This window comes from Coloeus monedula (genome assembly GCF_965178545.1).
Source record: "Coloeus monedula genome assembly, chromosome: 18".
NCBI classification, from domain to species: Eukaryota; Metazoa; Chordata; class Aves; order Passeriformes; family Corvidae; genus Coloeus; species Coloeus monedula.
This window is the reverse complement of record NC_138798.1, coordinates 12,727,735-12,750,255: the sequence shown is the minus strand read 5'-3', so window position 1 is coordinate 12,750,255 and position 22,521 is coordinate 12,727,735. Positions and strand designations below refer to the sequence as shown.

The following is a 22,521-nucleotide window of genomic DNA, read 5'->3' as shown; positions in this document are numbered from 1 at the left end:
AGCCAGTGAGGAGAGAAACATGGAATCACAGAAAGGTTTGGTGGGAAGGGACCTTAAAGCCCATCCAGTGCCACCCCTGCCATGGGCAGGGACACCTCCCACTGTCTCAGGCTGTTCCAAGCCCCAATGTCCAGCCTGGCCTGGGATACTTCCAGGGATCCAGGGGCAGCCACAGCTGCTCTTGGCACCCTGTGCCAGGGCCTGCCCACCCTCTGAGTAAAGAATAAATCAGGCCTTGGCCATCCCCGGCCATAATCACAGCTTAAAGGTGCTCCTTAAAAGGGTTTGCATGAAGAGAGGGATGAACTTTGCTCACATCTTTGGGATGAGGTTCTTCTCTCAGGCATTAAAAAGCTGACCTGGTTCTCACGGTTTCCTATGGATAGGCCCAGGATAATCCTATGGATGTTGCAGGCCATGCTCCCAGCTGGGTAGGGAATGTTCCACACCAGCCACTGCTGTGAGCAGCAAATGCTCCAATCCCCAGCTGCATTTGGGGCCATTCCCCTTTGTGTAAATAATCCAACACCTTACAGAGCCTGCCTGGCCTGGGCCGGGCTGTCCCTGCTCTGGTGCAGGGCCCCTTGTCCCCCAGGCACCACCACTGGCCAGGCATTCTCAGGTTGCACAGGAAGGGAAACCCATCCCTGCCCTGTTCCCATCTTCCCCTCCCCACTGCCGGGACAAAGCCTGGGATGTTTTCCCGGCCCCAGGGTGGGCTCAGCTGGTGCTGATAACACCAAGGTTCAATGCCAGCATGGCCCCTTCACTTCAGAGCTGGACTCAATGATCCTTGTGGGTCCCTTCCAGCTCAGAATATTCCATGATCTGGCAGATCCAAGGGCTCTGGAAGTCGCTGATGAACCGTGAGAGCAGCAGCTCTGCCATGTGGATCCTGCCCTACTCCCTTTGTTTCACTGCCTTGCTTACACCTTGTGATGGATTTGTGATTGCTCTTATCTGACCGTACAGAACTGCAGCACACACAGCACAGCTCCGACCTTCTCCTAATTAGCAGCCAAAGACCAGGAGCACAGCAGATCCAGGGATCCACAGGGCCCCACGCTCCTCCCAGAGCCTCTGGAGGTGTGAGTGCAATCCCAAACAGCTCAGGCTGCTCGGAAGGGCACCTCCAAGGCATCTGTCATTTCTTCCAATCCCTTATTTACTCTCTACTGCTTCCCAAATCCCCTCTGGGAGCTGGGAAATGAATCTGTTCTCCTGTTGGAACCCACCACGTGGACCTCCTGCCTTGCTCATTTTGGCACCTGCTCTGGTTTTTCAGGATCCTGCTCTGCTTTTCCAGGGTGCTGTTGGCCCAGAGCTGCCCATGCTGCTCCTAGGGGAGAGTCTTGGCCTGTCCTTGGAGAGCTCCGGCCCTGCTGACCCCAAGCATTTGTCCCACACAGAGACAGACCCGAAGTGGCAGCTGAAGTTGCTCTGCAGAGGACACGGCACCAGGGCCACCCACCCTGAGCTCTCCAGGTGTGCTCTGCCTGCCCAAAGCCACAGCTGGAGCTGGCACAGCCCACTGGGAATCACAGAATTGTCTGGGTTGGAAAAAACCTCTGAGATTGTTGAGTCTGACCCCTAACGCAGCAGCACCACACTCACCACTAACCCATGTCCCCAGGTGCCACATTCACACAGCTTTCTGAGCTTTTTCAGGGATGGGGACTCCAGCAGTGCCCTGGGCAGCTGTGCCAGGGCCTGAGCACCCTTTCCATAAAGAAATGTTCCCAATATCCACCCTGCCCCTCCCCAGCCCAGCCTGAGGCCGTTCCCTCTCCTCCTGTCCCTGTTCCCTGCCAGCAGAGCCCGACCCCCCCGGCTGCCCCCTCCTGTCAGGGACTTGTGCAGAGCCACAAGGTCCCCCCTGAGCCTCCTTTGCTCCAGGCTCAGCCCCTTTCCCAGCTCCCTCAGCCGCTCCTCAGTGGAATCATGGAATTATTCCATGAGAATGGTGGGAATGCTGTGGACATCAGCACATCCACCCTGGCGGGAGCTGCCAGGAGCCACAGAGCTGATGTGGCAGGAGAGGCTTTGGGATGGTCCTGCAGCCAGAGCAAAGCCCTCCAGGGGTGTTGATAAAGGCTTTGGTTATTCCGGTGCTGAAATTCCTCTCTTTCCCACAATCACTCCTGCCCTCACCTCAATCACGCCTTTGTTTGTCCCATAGGTGCCTCCCAGGAAACTCAACCCTTCATCTCAGTCTGGGCTGGGCTGGGATGGTCCCATCAGCCACGGCCAGCTCTGCCAGCTGCGATTCCCCTCCTCTCTCCACACAGACAGGGAGCTCCCTCTGCCGCAGCAGCACCCTCTGGATCCATCCATGGAGCACAGGAGCCTCCCCAGCACGGCACTGGGCTCCCAAGCCTCTCCCAGCAGCAGCAGATGTGTCACTGCCCCCAGCCATGGGGACACGAGGACACAGCCCTCCCTCTGCCACTCAGGAGCTGGCTCCGGTCACCAGAGTGTTCATCCCATCCCATCCCATCCCATCCCATCCCATCCCATCCCTGCTGACAGCAGGGCAGGGCAGGGCAGGGCAGGGCAGGGCAGGGCAGGGCAGGGCAGCTCCCAGTGCTCCCAGAGCACTGAAGGCTCCCTGGAGGAGCCAGCTCTGTGCCGGATCATCCCCAGGAACCAGGCACACTCCACCGATGCTCATTCCCCCAGTCCCAGGAGCAGGCGATCCCAGCTTGGTGCCCCCAGTGACATTTCCCAGGAAAAGAACAGCGCAGTAAATTCAAAGGTTAAATTTGCATATTCCCTGTGCTGCTCCAAAGAGCCAGGCAGACATCCAGGAGGAACTGCTGCCAGCCTGGGGCACGGGGGCACCAACAGCCTGTGCCAGCAGGGCTCAGGGACCTGTTCAGGTGGCACCAGGCACCTTCCTGGGCAAGAGGGAAAGGGGAAACGGCCTCAAGCTGCACCAAGGGAGGTTCAGGTTGGAAATCAGGGAAAATTTCTCCACTGAAAGAGGGGTCAGGCCCTGGAACAGGCTGGAGTCACCATCCCTGGAGGTGTTCAAGAAAAGAGCAGACGTGGCACTTCACAATATGATTTGGTGGCCATGGGGGTGTTGGTCACAGGCTGGGTTTGATGGTCCTGGGGACCTTTCCCAGCCCTAAGGATTCCATGATTCCGTGGCTCTCCACAGCAGCCTTTGGCTCTGGGAGGGAGCAAAGCAAAGGAGGGGACACAGCTGTGACCCTGCCTCTGTAGAGCAGCCCAGGGCAGGGAGGGGGAAGCCACCATCACCTCCTTGTCCCCCTGTGAGGGACAGTGCGGCTGCACCCTGGGAAGGGCCGTGGAGCCACCTCTGCATTTGCTAACACAGCATCTGCTTCCAGCTCTGTCCCTGGGACTGCAGCACCCCAGGGTGCCCAGGGAGGCCACAGAAACCTCCCCAGCAGAGCTCCAAGGGCCCCAGGCTCAGCACGAGGCTCCCATTCAACACCTCCCGGAGTGATTACAAATCCAGGTGAACGATCCACGAGTGAATCACCCAGCAGGGAAGGAAGGGTGGGAAGGGCTGGCTCTGGCTAAGCAAGGAGGGCTCTCCAGGACAGGACTCAGGCTCAGCAAGAGCCCCTTGGGGGAGGTGCAGAGGGTCCCCAGCTCAGCACCAGTCACGGAACCACGGGGTCACTGAGGTTGGAAAAGACCTCCAGGTTCATGGAGCCCATCCTTCAATCCTTTGGCACCACCAAACTGTTAAAAGAGCATTCCAGATCCATCATTTCCTATCACCATTGCTTCCCAAGCCTTGGCTGCTCCTCCAGGCGTTTGTGTTATGCCCTGAGGGATCCCCCTTCCCGGTCTCAGCTCCTTGGAAGCTCCTCTGGAACACAAACTGAGGTGGCAGTGCTTGAGAGGGAGCAGGTTTGGGGATACCCCTGAGCCCAGAACTGTCACCTGAGGAGAAAACAGGGTCCCCAGAGGGGCAGAGGGCACCAGCTGCTGGTTTTGCAGGAGGAGCTGCTCTGGTGGGCACTCGTGATGACCCTTGCTTGCATTCCCTCAGGGAGCAGGGCTCTCTCCAAGCCCGGCCAGAGGTGGGAAAGCTGCAGGCTGGATGCTGGATGGTCTCCTGAAAATACAAACATGTGGCCCTTGCTGCACCTGCCATGGACTTGGAGCTCAGGAGGCTTCTCCTGCTCACGGAACGCCCTCCTGTGCCATTTGTCACCAGCCTGCCTCCTGTACACTGTCCCCTTGTTCCATCTCCCTTTGCGGCCCCTGTGAGCCCTGCCCATGCCAAACTCCCCGTGTGTCCTCAGCATTTTGGGTCTGTTGGGAGAGAAGGGAATGGAAGGAACCATAATTCTCCACGGGAGAGGCACCACTTTACATGTACACCTTCCATTTCCTCCTCACACACATTGGAGAGGAGGAGGAGGAGAAGGAGGAGGAGAAGGAGAAGGAGAAGGAGAAGGAGAAGGAGAAGGAGAAGGAGAAGGAGAAGGAGAAGGAGAAGGAGAAGGAGAAGGAGAAGGAGAAGGAGAAGGAGAAGGAGAAGGAGAAGGAGAAGGAGAAGGAGGAGGAGGAGGAGGAGAAGGAGAAGGAGGAGGAGGAGGAGGAGAAGGAGGGAGGACAAGGAGAGGCCTTTCACCAGCTCCAAACCCTTGAGTTCACATGCTGCCCATGCAGTGCTGACCACAGCCCAGGTGCCTGGCAGAGCCTGTCCTTGCCCTGTGTTCAGCATTTGTTTCATTGTTTCAGAGCCATGTCCCTGATTTTCCTGTCCCTCCTGGGTGACAGACAAGCCATGGCCCATTCCCCTTCACGAGCTGTGTGCCCATCCCATGCTGATTTTCACCCCTGTCACACACAGGGGAGGGGGTGGGAGGGCTGCTGGCCCGTGGCCCCTGTGTGCCCCTCACTAAAGGATTGTCCGGACAGCAGGACCAGACCTCCTGCCCCTCCCAGTGACCCCACTGCCAGCACAGCCACGCTGCACACATCCCCCACCAGCACGGGGGGAACACTCCCAGGCTCATCCCGCAGAGCTTTTAGGAGCTTTCACATCGCTGTTCCCACACAGAGCCTTCAGAGTGGCTTCAGCAGCAGGGAAGGGCAAGGGAGTCGTGCTCAGATGGGCCACAGTGAAGGTTTAATTTTAGGAGGAGAGGAGCAAGTCAGAAACACTCAGAAACCCAGGTGAGACCAACAGAGCCCCAACAGTGCCAGAGGGTCCATCCCAGCTGCAGCGAGAGGAGGGATCAGAGGGCACAGCACCCAGGAGCTGCCTCGGCCAGCACCCTGTGCATGTTTGCCAATGGAACAAGCTCAAAAGGCAGGCAGGGAATGTGTCAGAGGGCACATCCAGCACCAAAGCAGAGCCCATGCAGGGCAGGGAGTCCCAGGGATGCCAGCACAGCTCCTGCCAGTCCTGCAGCTGATCCATCAGGGCTCACTCCCAAAGCATGTCACCTGAAGCCGTGCAGGGAGCAGCGCTGGAGCAGGCACAGGCTGAGCTGGGGGGTTCTCATGACAATAAAAACAGGATCACAGAACCATGGAATGGTTTGGGCTGGCAGGGACCTCAAAGCCCATCCAGTGCCACCCCTGCCACGGCAGGGACACCTCCCACTGTCCCAGGCTGCTCCAAGCCCCAATGTCCAGCCTGGCCTTGGGCACTGCCAGGGATCCAGAGGCAGCCACAGCTGCTCTGGGCACCCTGTGCCAGGGCCTGCCCACCCTCTGCATGAAGAACTTTGTACCATCCAATCTAAACCACTCTCTTTGTTTAAAACCATCCCCCTTGTCCTGTCACCATCCACTGGTGTAGGAACCTGCCAGGTGTCCCTGGCAAGGGGCAGGCCCAGCTCTGACACATGCACACCTCCCTACCAAGGTGCCACCAGCCCGGGCACCCAGTGACTCACATTTGGATCCCTTCTCTCCCAGCAGCAATGGCCCAGCCGCTGCCTCTCCCAGGGCAGAGCACATTCCCTGTCCAGCTGATGGGGGAGAGCCAAGGGGCTTCTCCACTGCCTTCTCTGTGCAGGCTGCAGCCACAGAGACCTCTTCTCATGGAATCACAGAGCCCCAGAAACATGGAATCATAGAACCACAGAGTCATGGAATCACAGAGCCCCAGAAACATGGAATCATAGAACCATGGAATCATAGAACCACAGAGTCATGGAATCATAGAACCACAGAGTCATGGAATCACAGAGTCACTGAATGGTTTAGGTTGGAAGGTACCCAAAGACCTGCCCATTCCAACCCTCCTGCCATGGGCAGGGACACCTTCCCCTGTCCCAGCTGTCTCTCCATCCAAAGCACTCTGCACGTGCCCCAGGTGTCCCCAGGTTAAGCTATTCCAAGCTCCCAGTAAATCTGAGGTCCCCAGGAAATGACCAAACCCGGTGTTCTGAGGCAGACTTTGTCCCCGCAGCCCAGCTGGCCACCCCAAAGCTCAGGATTAATTGTAAGCCTTGAGAAACTCCAGGAAAGCCAAAAATAAACACAACGAAAGCAAAGCATTTCCCACTGAAAGCCATGGCCAAGGAAAGGCTCTCCTGAGCTCCTCCCTGGAGGCAGCTCGGGCTCATTTATTGTGCCACTGGTACAAATGTCTCTCCTTGGCCGTGCTGCTGCCTTGGAGCTCCTTTCCAGCCTGGGAGAGAAGGGGACAGGGACTGGACATGATCCCGGGCCAGCAGCACCCCCAGCCCCTCACAGAGCCCCTTCCCAGGGCTTGGGGCACCCAGCAGAGGGTGCAGCCTCAGGAAAACAGGAATAGTGCTGGAATAGTGGGGATGATGTTTAAACAAGCACTGTCTGATGTCCAGACCCCACACTGCCCTCAGAGCCTCAGCAGCAAAATGTGTGTCATGGTAGAAACTGGGTCTTGGTAAAAGCCGGGGAGAAATGGCTCCTTGGGCTTGTGGGTGACATGAAACCCAAGGATGTCACCTTGGATGTCACCTGAAGATGAAGCCACAGCCCCCAGCCAGGCTCTGCCTGCAAGCCCAGCTGAAGTCTCCTCTCACTTCACCTCCAGATGTTGGAACTTGAGGTTCAAACCTGACACATCAAGGCCTGCAGGAGCAGAGCCTGTGGCCCCAGGGAGGGCAGAATCCCTTTGCTTCCCACCCAGAAGGGCTAAAATCCATTTTGTGGCCTGAAATGGACCCAGCCAAGGGGGGATTCAGCAGCTCTGCACGGAGTTATGTAAAGGCAGGGGAGCAGGGTGGGGTGAGTGATGCAGCCCATGAACCCAGCCCGGGCAGCTGCCCCAGCCCTGAAGTGTCCAAGGCCAGGCTGGAAGGGGCTTGGAGCAGCCTGGGATAGTGGAAGGTGTCCTTGCCCATGGCAGGGGTGGCACTGGCTTTAGGGTCCCTCCCAACCCATTCCATGTTTCTGTGATTCCTGAACTGCCCTGCCTGGCTGGCACATGGGCAGGGCACAGCAGCTCTGTGCCAGGAGGGTTCAGGTGGTGCCCTCCTGCCTGCCCAGAGCCAGCAATGCCCTGGGTGACAGGGACAGGGACAGCCAGGCGATGCTGCCTGCAGCAGTGACCCCTGAGCAGCAGAGGGGCCCGTCTCGGACCCTCAGCCCGGGGACATCGCTGTCCTGAGCCCAGGTGACAGCAGGTCCCAGCTGCTCCCACTGCTGCTCCTGCTCCTGTCCCAGCCATGGGTGGGGTGGATGCAGAGCAGGTCCAACACTGGATCCCTCTCGCCATGGCCCAGCAGTGTCCCACCACCATCACTGGGGTCAGTGCCACCACTCAGAGCCACTGCCACCACCATCATTAACCCCTCTCCTTCAGGACACATTGGGGGTAAATTGAGGGAGGGAGAGAAGTGCCTGGAGTTCATAAATCGACTTGTGCCAAAGAACCATCCTCTGCACTTCGGTGTGTGCTGGACACGGCCCCAGAGCGCTCCCGGTGCCACCAGTGCCTCCCCTCCACTTGCTCCTGGCCACCCCAGCTGGTTCCCCCACTCCCACCAGCCCTGCTCACTGGGGCAGACCCTTGGGCAGGGTTCAGGGACTTGGCTGCTCTCAATTATCGCCACTTCTGCCCAAACTGAGCCAAACCTTGACTGCTCAGGCATCCAGGAACAGGAAAAACCGTGTCACAAGTGCAGTTGGCACGAGGCACATGGGAGTCACTGAGGGGTTGTGTTTGGGGCTGGAATTCTCCAGGCAGCCAGCCTGGTTTAATGACAGGCCTCAATTCAAACCAGGTGTGTCAGGCAAAGGCAACCTCAGTTGGTTCCATCTTTACCTGAGCTAAAAATGAGTGGGGATAGAATTAAACAAATCAGTTAAATCAAACCAGCAGGAAGCTGGGCCAGGGCAGGCTCAGGCCGGAGAGCAGGGAAAGGTTCTTCCCCCAGAGGCTGCTGGGCACTGCCCAGGCTCCCCAGGGAATGGGCACGGCCCCGAGGCTGCCAGAGCTCCAGGAGCGTTTGGACAGCGCTGCCAGGGATGCCCAGGCTGGGGTTGTTGGGGTGTCTGGGCAGGGCCAGGAGCTGGGCTGGATGGTCCCTGTGGGTCCTTTCCAGCTCAGGATATTCTGTGATACCTTGAAAGCTGTCGACCAAAGCAAGTGTCCTTCATGGTGGCAATGTCCCCACAGAGGTCCCAGTCCTGCAGGTGACAGGAGAGCCAGAGGAGCTGTCCCAGCTGAACTTTCAGGCAGTAGCTCCCAAATCTCTTTCAGCCCAGAGCATCCCTGTGCTAGCACTGAGTGCTCTACTCCTGACAGCAAAAGGGGCCTGGAAAAACAGCAGGGGAAGGAAACCTGTTTGGAAACTGCTGCTTCCTGCTGAGCTGGCCAGGGGGACAGAGCCAGAGAGCCCCACTTCACGCGGGCAAACAGCTCCAAAGTGCCTCCAGCCCAGGGCAGGGATGTTCTGAGCAGCACAGAGAGCAGGGCTGAGCAGCAAACACCAGCCTGCAGCACATGCCCCAGGACAGGACGGGATGCTGTCAAACTGAGGGATCCTGTGGATAGGAACATTCCCAGCACACGGACTGCGATCCAAAGGGAAAGGGACAGACAGCCCTCTAGTGTAAAGCCAATGCTAACCATGTTTGCACGGCCATGGAGAGCATTGATCAGGGCCAGGTCCATGAGGATGTGTGCCTGGGAAGGAACCTGGGCACAGGAAGAGGGATTTGCTCCCCCCACAGCTCCCACTGCTTCTGAAAACATGCCAGTGCCACAGGGATGTGCAGTCCCAGAATCCCTGAACGGTTTGGGTTGGGAGGAACCTTAAAGCCCATCCAGTGCCACCCCTGCCATGGGCAGGGACACCTCCCACTGTCCCAGGCTGCTCCAAGCCCCAATGTCCAGCCTGGCCTTGGACACTGCCAGGGATCCAGGGGCAGCCACAGCTGCTCTGGGCACCCTGTGCCAGGGCCTGCCCACCCTCCCAGGGAACAATTCCTTCCCAATATCCCATCCAGCCCTGCCCTGGGGCAGTGGGGAGCCATTCCCTGTGTCCTGTCCCTCCAGATCCTTGTAGTGCAAGTCCTACAGGTCCTGGTGGTTTCCAGGTGACCATTTCTCTCTGCAGAGACAAATCCCACGTTCCCAAAGTCTGGATTTGCTCTTAGGCTTTCCAAAGGCCCCTCTGGTCCAGGGGAGGGTGTGGAGCCCTCCCAGCCTTATCCCAGCACCCCCAAAAGGCTTCTGAGAGCCCAACTTGCCCAGCAGCTCATGGCACATCCCTGACAGCCCCCACAGGAGCAGGGAAAGCTGAATTGGGGCCTCCAAAGATATTTTCCTTTCCTCTCCCTACCCTCTGCTGAAGAGCCAGGCTGAGTTCCCAGCTCCTGGTGCACGTGGCTGTGTTGTGCACAGGGCTTATTGTCCGTGGCTCCCACCATCACTCACAGCCTTAAGAAAGACGCACAATTAAAATCAGTATTTAAAGTCATCAAACAAGCAGAGGCAAATTTGAACAGCCCCACAATTCACCGTGACATAACAACCCAGGGTGCAGGGCTGAGTGCTGAGCTGCAGCGCCGAGAGCACAGTTCTGCCCACAGTCTTCAAAATTTAATGAAAACACACCAGTTTTAAACACTTCCCCAAATCCAGCTCACAAAATCTGTCACTTTGATGTGAATGGTCCCAGTCTCAGACTAATCAGTCACTTTTACTTCCTCTTTAGTAGCTGAAGACGCAAATGAACTCCCAGCAAACCGCACAGCTCCGGGAGGAGAATTTAGCAGCCAGATGGTTCTTGCAAAAGATTGGTTTTTAACAAAAAAATAAAAGTGAACCCGTTTCCCCCACGAGCAGCTCACGGGAGTTGAGGTGACACATCACAAGTCACTGCGGAGTGTGACATTAGGGCATCGCTTCTGCCACAGAAATGCCCCTTCCTAAAGCATGGTGTAAATCAGAATTATCGCTAATAACAGATCAATTAGTGCAAGGCACTGTAATTATCCCCTGCACTCAGGGAAGAAAGGGAAGCGTCACACTGGAATGCAAACATCCCTTTGTTTCCAGAGGAAGGCACAGCACGGAGAGAAAAACAAAGCACAAAGTGCTGGAAAGGCACCAGGACTCCCAGAGCCATCGGAGGAAATGTGTCCAGATCCCATGGGATGGAGAAAAGCTAGGATGGGCTGGAAACTCCCATCCAGGCAGTGAACCTCCCTCTCTCCTGCTGTATCCATTTCTTTCTCCAGACTGTTCCCACCTCCGTGTGGAATTGCAGCTGGGGATGGGGATCAGAGCACAGCTGAAAATGAGGACTCTGCAGACCTCCATGGATCAAGGACAGAAGTGCTGGACAAGGAAGTTTCTGTGAGTCAGCTCCAGGAGTGAACACCAAAACAAGCACCATGGGGCAAAAGGGTTTGGGTCCCCTCAGGATGCAGATCCTGGAAGGAAGAAGGAGTCCTTATCCAGTGCTTGTCCTTGGCTGTCTGGGCTGGAACTGGGGCAGCAGCACAGGGAACAAATCCCATCCCACAGGTGATTTGGAGATCTGCAGGGTGGGAACCCTACACTCCTTCAGATGTTTCTGACCCAATGCAAAATAACTCCTCAGCACCATGAAGAGAGAAATCATGTGCTGGGCACCCAAATGTCAGAGCTTTTTCAATGTCTGAGTGAAAGGGGACAAGATTAAGAAGCAATATCATCATTAATGGGACAGGAAGTGCAGGAAGTTCTGCTCCTGGGGCTCCAGCCCCTTCCCAGCTCCCTTCCCTTCCCTGGACACGCTCCAGCCCCTCCAGGTCTCTCTTGTCAGGAGGGTCCCAGAGCTGCCCCAGCACTGGAGGTGCCCCAGCAGTGCCAGCACAGGGGACGGGCCCTGCCCTGCTCCTGCTGCCACCCCAGGGCTGCCACAGCCCAGGATGACCAGAGATGACCAGAAGCCGATAGAATGTCATAGAACCAGAGAACCAGAGTCCCAGACTGGTTTGGGTGGAAAGGGACCTTAAAGCCCATCCAGTGCCACCCCTGCCATGGGCAGGGACACCTCCCACTGTCCCAGGCTGCTCCAAGCCCCAATGTCCAGCCTGGCCTTGGGCACTGCCAGGGATCCAGGGGCAGCCACAGCTGCTCTGGGCACCCTGTGCCAGGGCCTGCCCACCCTCCCAGGGAACAATTCCTTCCTAATATATATCCTAGTATGTCCTACAGGGTCAGGCAGAGGGAATTATGATAGCTGGGTCTGGCAAAGAGAAGGTGAAGGGAGATTTAACTCCAGCCTCCAGTTACTCCAAGGCAGTTGAAAGGATGGCAGAGCCAAGCACACCTTTGTGTGGCCAGGTGACACAGCAAGGAGCCACAGCCAAGAACTACCGCTTGGGAGGTTCAGTTCAGCCATCAGGAAAAGCTTTTTAATCAGCTCCAGAACTGGGAAAGGCCAGCAAGGCTCCAGCATTGGAGGTTTCCAAAGCTTGGATAGAGAAATCCATGGCAGACCTGAGCTGAGGTGCAATAGTCCTGTTCTGGACCCTCCCACCAGCACCTCCAGGGTTCTGGGATTTGTCCAGGTCTGTGTGCCCCCAGAGAAGTCCCTGCCCCTGCAGGGTGTCAGGAAAGGCTTCCAGCACAGGGTGCATCTGAGGACTCCAGAGCTCCAGGGAAGCTCTGCTTTAATTACCATCGATGTGGGACACCAGGCTGGGGCGGCTGGAACCAGTCCACACAAAACGTGCCCAGGGGCTTCGACCCCAGGAGCAGCCAGCAAAGCAAGCACAGGCACAGGACAACGTCTACAAGGGTGCACTGCCATCCTGAGTGTCCCTGCCACCATCCCTGGCTGTGACCCCAGCACCTGCTCTGAACTCACAGGGAGCCAGCACAATGCTCACCATCGCTCCGGCCTCAGCCCTGCCACGCCCAGGGACAGAGCCAGGTACCCCCCCCCACCCGTGGTGCTGATCCAGGCCAGGTGACAAAGGGCTTGGGCTGCCTCGGCCAGACAGGCCATGGAGCTGTGGAGGAGGACAGGGTATCTCCATCCTTGGGAAGACACCCATCCTTGGGAAGACATCCATCCTTGGGAAAACATTGATCCTTGGGAAGATCTCCATGCTGGACAGGACAAACCCCTGAGCAATCAGACCCAGCTTTGAAATCAGCTGTGCTTTGAGCAAGAGGTTCTTTAGATCCCTCCAGAGGTACTCCAGGTGTATCCAGGTGATTCCTCCAAAATATTCCATGATTTCTTGAAAGCAAATATTCTGAGCCATGCCTTGCCTGACCCATGCAGACAGGACCCAACACTGACCCACTTGAGAGTCATCAGGGTGATGTCTTGAACTACTGAGCCCTCCAGAAACTGAACTAAAAATCCCAGCACTGGAGTGTTTGTTTTTTCTTGTTTCCAGACTCCTTGATGCTTTGCACGTGCTTGTGGAGTGTTTCTGCTTTCCTTGACAACCAGGGAGGATTCCAAATAAAACTCAAGTGCTTTTCTAATCCCCTGGTTCCAGGAGAGGGACGATAAATGGTGTAAAATCTGCTGGTGCTGTTGATCAGCTCCAGTGTGAAGGCTGGGAGGAAGGTGGGCCAGCCCAGAGACACGAACCTGCTGTGAATGCAGCAACACCCCTCAGGAGATCATCAGTCTTGTCACCTGACACTGTGTCACTGCTAAAGAGGTGATCAGTGACTGCTCAGACCTCCACATTTCAGCTCTGGGCTGAATTTAAGCATATCCTGGGTCCCCTGGGAGATAACTCAGCACCACTCTCCGAGGGACAGAGCTGGAAAAGCTGAGACTACATCACAGAAAGGCTCATTGACCTGGTCAAGGATACACAGAAGGCAGACGCAGGACCAAGACCAGACTGCAGAGGCCTTCTAGGAGCACTCTGAAAGCAAAGCAAGCATGGTCAGAGTCTGTGCCACACCACGAGATGTGCTCTGCCCACACAGGCAGGGCCTGGCTGTGAGTTGCACACAGCCCAAGGGGAACACCCGTGTCACCTGGTGTCACTGCCCTGAGCCCACACCCCCACCCTGAACACCACCCAAAGGGTAACCAGCCACTCCGAACTCCCACTCCAGTGTGTCCCAGCAGCCTCAGTCAGACCCAGCTCAGGCTGAGGTGAGTTTGCATATTTGAGCAAACTCTGCACGAATTCCTTCGGCATCTCTGCGCAAGCACGGCAGGATCCACCCTCGGCCTCTTTTAGCTGATTAAGACTTTTCAGTACAACTGTCCCCTTTTCCCTCAGCCTCTGGAAACCTCCAGGGGTTGCAACCACAGCAGGAAAGGGGAGGAGAAGCTGGGCTTTGTGTGTCACCAGCCTCACTCCTCCCTCCCACACCTCTGTGTGTCTGTGATGGAGGAGTCCTGACTACTCACAAATCCCAGACGGATCCATCCGGCTCCGGGACACAGCACAGAGCTTTCCACACGGCCAGGAAGGACAAGCCCTCCCAGAAACTCCCAGCCCTCACAGGCCCCACGCTGAGATGCTGCCTCTGCCAGCCCCTCTGTGCAGCGGTGCAGGATACTCCTGTCCCACTGGGGCCGTGCCTCCTGCATAAAGAGAAAACCTCTTTAGGAACATCAAAAGAGGCACCTGGCACTCGGAAATTCGTCTTAATGAAGGTGACAGCAGCAGAGAGCACTGCAAATCCAAGGGGAAGAGGACACACACCTAACCAGACCGGCTCCTTTCCTGTGCCCTGCACTCCAGCCCTTCCAGCAGGATGGGCTCCCAGCACGGCGGGGCTGAGCCGCCCGAGCCGCGGCACAGGGCCGGGGGCAGGCTCCGAGCAGAGATTAGCGCTCAGCTCTGTGCAATCTTCCTTGTCCTGCTTTGTGTGCCGGCTCAGGCGATTTTCCCTCTCCTTCCGCACGTCTCGGGAGGGTGGGAAGGGAAGGAGGCCCAGCCCTTCCCAGGGCAGGCCCCGGTGCCCTCAGCCAGCAGCGCTGTGCATGCAGGGGTGCAGCAGCCTCGGAGCATCTGTCCCTTCCATGCCCCCAGCTCACAGGCTCCTCGCTGCTTCCGAGAAGGAAAACATGGAAAATTCACATCTGTGCTGCTGGATTTTGTGGATTTTGGTTATTCCTCTGGAAGGCTCAATGGCCAAAGTCGTCATTGGGGTCAGAAGATTACACAGCACAGGGCCTGTGTCAGCAGCCACAGACTGGCACAAGGAATGTGGAATCTCAGCCATGCACCCCAGGTCCCTTGCCAGCTTCCAGCTCCACAGGAAGAGTGGATGCAGCAACAACCATTCCCCTGCCCTCTCATTCCAGGCCCCTGGAGCAGGGCAGGGAGCAGGGGAGAGCAGAGGGAGACACGCTGTGTAACAAACTGTCCCCTTGCTGCTTCCCACCAGTGGCTCCCGCTCCTTCCCACTCCTTTATGGACACAACAGGCTCCCAGGAGGTTTTCCCAAGCCAGGCCCGGAGCTCCTGAGCTCGGGATGGAGGGAACTAATGAGGGGCCCAGCTGGTTCAGCTCCTTGTGCTAGTGGAGCTCAGCACGTGCTGCTCACAGCCCTCAGCACTTTCTCACTGCTTCTCATTAACTCATCCTCTGGCCCAGCTTTGTCTGGGAAAACATCCCAGATCCAGCAGGGAACAACGACGTCTGCACCAGTTCAATGCCCAGGCACCGAGTGGTGCAACAGCACCTCCACCTTTTTGCCCTAAACTTCCTCTTTAAGCACATTCCTCTTTAGAAAACCTCTCCAAACACAGCTTCTGGTGGGCCCATGGAATACAGGTCTGAGGGCTGGGCTGCTTGCTGGGAAAGGGGGGACAAAGCCCAGAAAATGCAGCAGCCCCTCGCTAAAAAATTTACATTATAAAGACAGGAAATACAGAATAATGCAATGAATGGTGTTTTCTCTCAAGAGGAAAAAAAAGAGCTGCTCTCATATCAGTGATGTTGATGTAGGTTCTCATATTACAGGGATTTGTATTCAGGTTTAAAAAAAAATGAATAAGCATAGAAAGCCCTTTTTCAGTAAAAATGAATTGTGTTAATAAAGCAGCAAGTGCTGAGAACAGGGAAAGCTCTGACTGTCCAACTGCCCCTGGTGGCTATTTCTGGCTTACAAGGCACTTGAAGCATCCTGGCAGCCCACAGTGGGAAATGTAGTCCAGATCCAGCAGGATGGACACTCAGCTAAACAGAATCTCCCAGGTTCATAAGGACTTTCCAGCCAGACCTGCCAGCAAGCCAGGCTCCCCAGCCTCTCACAGGAGCAATTCATAAACTGCAGCAAAAACCCAAATAATTCAACCCCAAACCCCTCCAAGCCTTGTTCTATAAATAAAGCTGTTGTAACACGGTTTTTATATTTCATTATCCTCTATGTTGTTCCACACGATGCTGGCGGCAGCTGGGAATGTCACAGTGTGGGGAGAGCAGTGCTGCAGCATCGGGGATGGGAGCAGAGGGGATCGGGGTGGCCGTACCACACCCAGCACCTGGACGCTGCTCTGCCAGCACCGCCAGCCCCACGGGTGACAAAGAGCCCCCGGCACAGCCTGGCACCGGCGGGCTGAGCACGGGCACGGAGCCGCCGGGCTCAGATCGATGGTAACTCCTGCACCCGGCAAATGGAGGCTCGGATATCAGGACCCCCCCAGGGCCCGGGGAGAAGCTGGCACCGGAGCCTGCTCCCAAGGTGCTCCCCAAACAGGAATAAATTGGCCATTTCACGTTTCAGATCGACACAAAGCCTCTCAAGGAGGCGGTGTGCGGTGTGGATCACAGCTTGGATGTGTCCTTTGATAGTCACAAATAAATCAGCCAGAGTGTCCTCCAAAATAGAAAGGAAAAGAGAATTATATCTGTGTCGCTGACGGGAACGGGAAGCCAGCTGGAGATGGCACAGCTGGGAACAGAGTCCTTGCAGCCAGAGGCTCCGCATGCCCAAATCTCCCCTGCCCAGCAGCCCGGCCAGCCCTGGAGCTCCCACGATGGGCTGATCCCTCCAGTTAAAAACTGCAATCCGTGGGCTGGGCTCCCAGGAAGCACACCTGGGTGGCACTCGCTTCTCCGAGCGGGCTGAGCCTGCAGCCTGGCCGCCAGTGTCCCTTCCGAGCTGGGGCCGCATCCCGGTCCCCCCGCAGCCTCCGCAAGCGGCACGGCGGGATCGGGGGGTTCCGAGAGCCGCCGCAGCCCCCGGCTCCTGTGCCAGCCCTGCCCCAGCCCGCACACGGGGGGCCAGGAAGCAAAGATTATCGCCGGAGTCCCTGGAAAAGGGCTGGTTCCACGGCTGTGCCAGGCTGAATGCTCCGTGCCTCTCCCGCGGCGCAGCGAGCGGAAAGGGGGTCCAGCCCCTGCACCCCCCGCCCTTCCCAGCCCCTGGCTCCCGGGCACGAAGCGGGGGCACCCTGAGGGGGGGCTCTGCGGGAAGCCCGCACCGCACCCCGGGACCCGCTGTCCCTGCGGGGAGCCCGGACCCTCCGCGAACTTCCCCGTCCGGAGGCACCGCGAGCGGGACGGGCTCGGGCAGCGGGGCCGGAGCTCCCCCGGCGGCCGGGCTGGGAGCGGGAGAAGCCGGGCTGCCCCATCCCCTCTGCCGCCCGTCCCGGCCCCCTCCGCCGCGGGATGCGGGCTGGGGATGCGCTTCCCCCGGAGGCACCAACTTCGCCCGGTCACCCCAAGGCCGAGCCGAGCCAAGCCGAGGATGGGCGGCGGCTGGAGGGGGCTCAGCCCGTTGCTCCCCTTCCGTCGCGCTGCTCCCCTTCTATCCCTCTGTCCTCCTTCCATCCTGCTGCTCCCCTTCCATCCCTCTGTCCTCCTTCCATCCTGCTGCTCCACTTCCATCCCGCTGCTCCCTTTCCACCCCGCTGTCCTCCTTCCATCCCGTTGCCGTGCTCCGCGGCTGGAGACGAGCCGTGCCCGGTGCTCGCTCCCCCTCCGGCATCGCCTCCGCTCCGCTCCGCTCCCGCAGCCGCGGCGCTCCCGCTCCCCCCGCGCCCTCCTCGCCGCCTCTCCCGGCCCCAGCGCCCGCTCCCGGCCCGGCGCCCGGCCCCTCTTCCCCTCGTGGGACCTCGGCCGCTCCCGAAGACGCCACGGGGAAAAAAAGTTGCAGCGAGGGAAGTTCCCGGCGCAGGGCGAAGTTGGGGCCGCGGCCGCCGTGCCCAGCCCGGGGGAGCTGCGGCGGTGGAGGGGGCCGGGGCGCACCTACCTTCAGCTATCGCCCTCTTCATCTTAGGGGTCGGGGAAGGCACGTCTGGAGGCGCAAAGTGGAGCGGCAGCGGTACAATCCTTGGGAAAGCGGGACAGATCCCGGTGCCAAACTTCAGCCCGAGCGGGGAGCGGCGGCGCACGGGGAGGGGGGGGCGCTCCCGGTGCCGGCGCCCTCGCTCATCGGGGGAATGAGCAGCCCCCGAGCTGGAGTCAGCATCCAGGCGAGGCTCCCCCTCCCTGCCTCGCCTCGCCTCGCCTCGCCTCTCCTCGCCTCGCCTCGCCTGCCTCCTCCTCCCTCCGCCCGCCCGCCCGCCGCACGCACGGGGTCGGGGCTGCGGCGGATCCCGCGGCGGAGAGCGGAGCCGGCTGCGCTGTATCCCGGGAGCGAGCGGCGAGCGAGCGGGGATGGAGAGGCGATGAATGTTTTATGGGATCATGTGGTTTGACGTGAGAGGAATCAGCCTAGATCGGATTTACTGGCTGGAGGAGTGAGCGGGAGGACGGGGGAGCCGGGCACGGGCTGGCGGGGGGGAGGAGGGGCCGCTCCGACGGCGGCGGCTCCGCGGCGGAGCCCCCGCGGTGCGCGGCCGCGGCCCGGGCAGGGCTGCGCGGGGCCGGGAGCCTCATTCCTGGAGGAGAGGTGCCACCTAAAGGAAGCGACGGAGAGGGACGCCCGGGCGGCGGCGGGCACCGGGCCCGCTCCCTCCTCCCCACCTCCCGCCGCAGCCTCGCCCGCACCGCCCCGGGGGCCGCGGGGACCACGGCTCGGAGCCCCTCGGGAGGCAGCCACCGGAGACCTCGGCGGGTGTTTTCCCCTGCTCTGGATCTGCGCACCGGGGAGGCGGCGAGAGACACCCGAACCCGCGGTGCCTCCTCTTCCTCACCAGATACGGCTGCTGCAGGTGCGGAGCTGCTGCTTTCCCGAGGGAAGGATGTCTACGAGCCCCTTGGGTACAGCCCGAAGGAGAACTCTTCCCTGTTCTCTGTGGCTGAGCCCTCCCGCCATCCCTGCCCCTTGGGATCACTCTCCCGCGGGCAGGAGGGACAGCAGCTTGCCTCAGTTTACCCAAAGAGCACGAGTTACACTGTAGATGAAGCAGGGCTGGATTTCCACCCTGCTGAGCTCTCCGGCAGCCTTCCCTGTCCTGGAGGGACAAGGGCTCCCGCCCGGGAAGATCCCACCTGCAGCTGTCCTGGGAAGCAGAAAGATGGATTTTTATTAAGTGAACTCCTTCGCTCAGTGGGGAAAGGAGGAGGGAAGGATGGTGCCAGGGAAAGCTGAACATCCGCAATACAGAGAGGCAGTGGCTCTGTCCCTGCTAGTCAGAGGTCCAGCTGCCACCAGATCCATGTGCAGTGTGTGTGTGTACGTCTGTATCCATGTGAAACCCCACTTGGAATTCTGCATACAGTCCTGGTGCCCCCAACATACGGGACATGGAACTGTGGGAGCAAGTCCGGAGGATGCCATGAAGTGCTCAGGGGACTGGAGCCCCTCCCCTATGGAGACAGGGTGGGAGTTGGGATTGCGCAGCCTGGAGAAGAGAAGGTTGTGTGGGGACCTCACAGCACCTTCCAGGGTCTGAAGGGGCTACAAGGAAGCCAGGGAGGGACTTTTCATCAAGAACTGGAGTGCCAGGACAAGGGGAATGGCTTCCCACTGCCAGAGGGCAGGGCTGGATGGGATATTGGGAAAGAATTGTTCCCTGGGAGGGTGGGCAGGCCCTGGCACAGGGTGCCCAGAGCAGCTGTGGCTGCCCCTGGATCCCTGGCAGTGTCCCAGGCCAGGCTGGACATTGGGGCTGGGAGCAGCCTGGGACAGTGGGAGGTGTCCCTGCCATGGCAGGGGTGGCACTGGATGGGCTTTGAGGTCCCTTCCCACCCAAACCAATCTGGCATTCTACAGTGTGTGTATTTGTCTTTACCTACGTACCCCAGGTATAGAAATGCTGTTGAACCTTCATTCCTCACTTACACTTTGTCACCCCAGTATTGGCCACCTCTTCCAGCTTGCCCTCAGGGCTGGTGTCACAACCGCATCCTCCAAGGCCTGCGCAGTTTCCACCTTTCCACGCAGGCATCACTCCAAGGTGAGCCAGGGTTCAGTTTCTCCTGTGTGTGATAACCCTCTCGCCTCACCCACAGGCTGTGGGAGCCTCACACTGACCCACCCCACAATCATCTGTGGGAAAAGGAAACACAACCAAAGGCACCCAACTGGACACCTGAGGCAGATGGAGGTGATTTATTACGTGTGGGCTTTATTTGTGCCAACAGCCTCAGCTGGCCCAAGCTCCTGGGCTCAGAATCACAGAATCACAGGATGGGTTGGGTTAGAAGGGACCTTAAAGCTCATCTGGTTCCAATCCTACTGCCACAGGCAGGGATACCTTCACTAGATCCTTGAAATCCCATCTGAAAATGATCCAGGAGAACTGTCCAGACACCCTCTAACTGTGCAGATGTGAAGTTCTGTACAGCCTAGGGCCTGCAGCCCCTTCCTCCAGCCCCCTGCAGAGGGCAGGTGGCACCTGGGGAGGGAAGGGGGCTCCCTCTGGCCACTCACTTTCTGCTCCTCCAGAATGCAAAAGTGCAGAGATGATTCCCTAATCCTCTTCCTTCCCACACCTCCAGCCCAGCTCAGGCATCCACTGACCTTCTCTACCTCTTCTGCCTTGCCTGCCCCCTTCCCTCTATTTGCTCTGAGTGACTCCCAGCTGTATCCTGCCCATCCTGGATTTTCCAGGAGCCCTGTACACGTGTAATGAACAGGATAACACTTAATGACCATGCTGCCAGAGGAGCACTGTGCCCACAGGGCCCCAGCTGGGACACTTGGGTCACTCTTGGGTGCTTGGGCCATGGCAGGTCTGCTCTGAAGGAACAGAAGGGTTTTCTGGGAATGCCAGGATAGGTGAGTTCTGGGAAGAGACAAGGAACATTCCTGTGCAATCTGCTGCAGCACACTCTGTTGTTGATTTATGGACATCTTCTGGGACGGAGGATGATCCCACCCTGCCCTGCTACTCCTGCAGTGGCAGCCCAGCTGCCACAGGTTAGGAATGTGCTGTTCCTCCCTTTTGAGCACACCTTCAAGCACTCCTGTTTCAGCAGTGCCCTTTGACTCCACCATCCCAACTGGTGCAGCAGGAGAGAGAGGTCACTGACGTGCAGGGCATCGAAAGAGCTGCAGAAGAAAGGACCCTGGAGCTGGAATTTCCTGGGAGAGGGCTGGAAGGTGAGCAGGAGCACTGAAGGAGTTAATTGAAGCTGTAGTCACAGGCCCAAAAATTCCATGTTGTACCAGGGAGGCGGCGGCTGTTTGGCTGACATTTCTGAAAGGTTAATCTGGAAACAGAGAGAGCACATCTGCACAGGCTGGGCCTGACTCCTCCTGCAGGTCCCTGCACCTCCTTGGGCTGGTTTGACGTGGCAGCTGTTACACTGAGGTCACCATGAGGCAGCGTGGGGCTGTGACCTTGGCTTGCTCTGATGCTCTACAGTGTCCTCGGGCCAGCTCTGCTCCCAAGCCCGTGTGACAAGGCACAGGAAACCGGCTCTGCTTTGTGCCTCGTGTTGGACATCTGCGCTTCCCATTTCTCCACGTGGCAAGGGGTTGTCCAGCAAGAACTGGGTGAAGGAGGGGGTCTCCAAGCAGGAGATCTCCAGCGGAGCTGGGGTGCTGGCAGTTGCAGTGGGAGCAACTCCGTGCAGCTCTGGAGAGGAGCCAGCGATCCCCGGGATGAGGACACCTTGCTTTGACTGGATAATTATATGTTTGTCTCTACCTACTGCCTGATCACACTTGGATCAATTCTCTTCCTTCGCACTGGGAGTCTTGTTTGCAAAGTGCCAGCCCCTCCCTGCTCTCTGGAACCCGGGGTGTGAGCACATGGGCCCCAAAGGATTTAGGGCACATTCCTGGGCCTTGTGGGCACTGAAGGGAGAGCTGGATGTGAGGGTACATAAAATAGGAATTCATTGCCCTTTGCTGTGCTCACACCCACCTCTTTCTTTTTCAATAGAGCCTAAAGGAATCGACTCCTGAATCCCAGTATTGAATAAAGTGTATCTTGTGCTGGTCCACGATAGGCTTTTCACCTTTCTTCTCCACAGCCTTGTGGCTGCACCTGTCCTGTGTCTGATGTGGCTGGGAGCATCTGAAACCATCTCTGAGAGGAGCAAGGAGGCAGAAGAAGGACACCAAAAGACCAGGTTTTTTTCTCTTTCTAGTGGAAGGGGAAAAAGATGATCTTTTAAGGTGCCTTCCAACCCAGACCATCCTGGGACTCTGTGTTGTGTCTCTGCCGAGTTCTGGCACTACCTATGCTCACAGGAGACAGGAGCAGATGTGGGCACGTGGTGCAGCCTGGGCAATCAGCAGCTGAGGGAACATCACCTGCTCCAGTGGATAACGATCCTTCTGGCCCTCTGGAAGAGTCACCCTTCAGAGACACCAGAAGAGCTGCTCGAAGTAGCCTCCACCCGCTCTGAGGCCAGGCACGGGCACACCATGGGGCAGACTCTCAGATACAGAACTGAAAGGGCTCCCCAGACCCACCAACACCGGACTACTGACAAAGTTTATGTTTGACACCTTCTACCTGTTGACTTGTGTGAAGGGCACCAAGACCACAGCCACAAGACCACAAATGTCTCTCCTGGACATTTCCAGCAGCTGGAACAGAGCCCCTGCAGACTGGGAGGCACCGGGAGGCTCTGCATGAGCAGGGCTCCTCGGCCAGGGGAGCACACGAGGATGATCTGTGCTGACAGGATTTATCCAGTCACCCAGCGTAGCTCCTGCTCCATTTTCAGGACCTGAACTGATGCACTCCAGTGGGCAGAGACGTTCTGTGCAGAGTGGCTCTTCCAGCAGAACAGAGTGCTAAGACTGGATCA

The 22,521-nt window shown here is 58.1% G+C and overlaps 1 protein-coding gene across 1 annotated transcript in view; it reads right to left on the bottom strand.

The window, feature by feature from the left end:
- Positions 1-20,482, bottom strand: part of RTN4R (reticulon 4 receptor) — a gene marked incomplete at both ends in the record, with an annotated part of 83,488 nt that extends 63,006 nt beyond the window's left edge. The window contains 2 exons of the mRNA XM_082293435.1: positions 17,618-17,662; positions 20,377-20,482. Coding sequence (XP_082149561.1) covers positions 17,618-17,662; positions 20,377-20,482 — 151 coding nt within the window. The remainder of the gene's footprint in view (positions 1-17,617; positions 17,663-20,376) is intronic.
- Between the last annotated feature and the right edge of the window lie 2,039 nt (positions 20,483-22,521).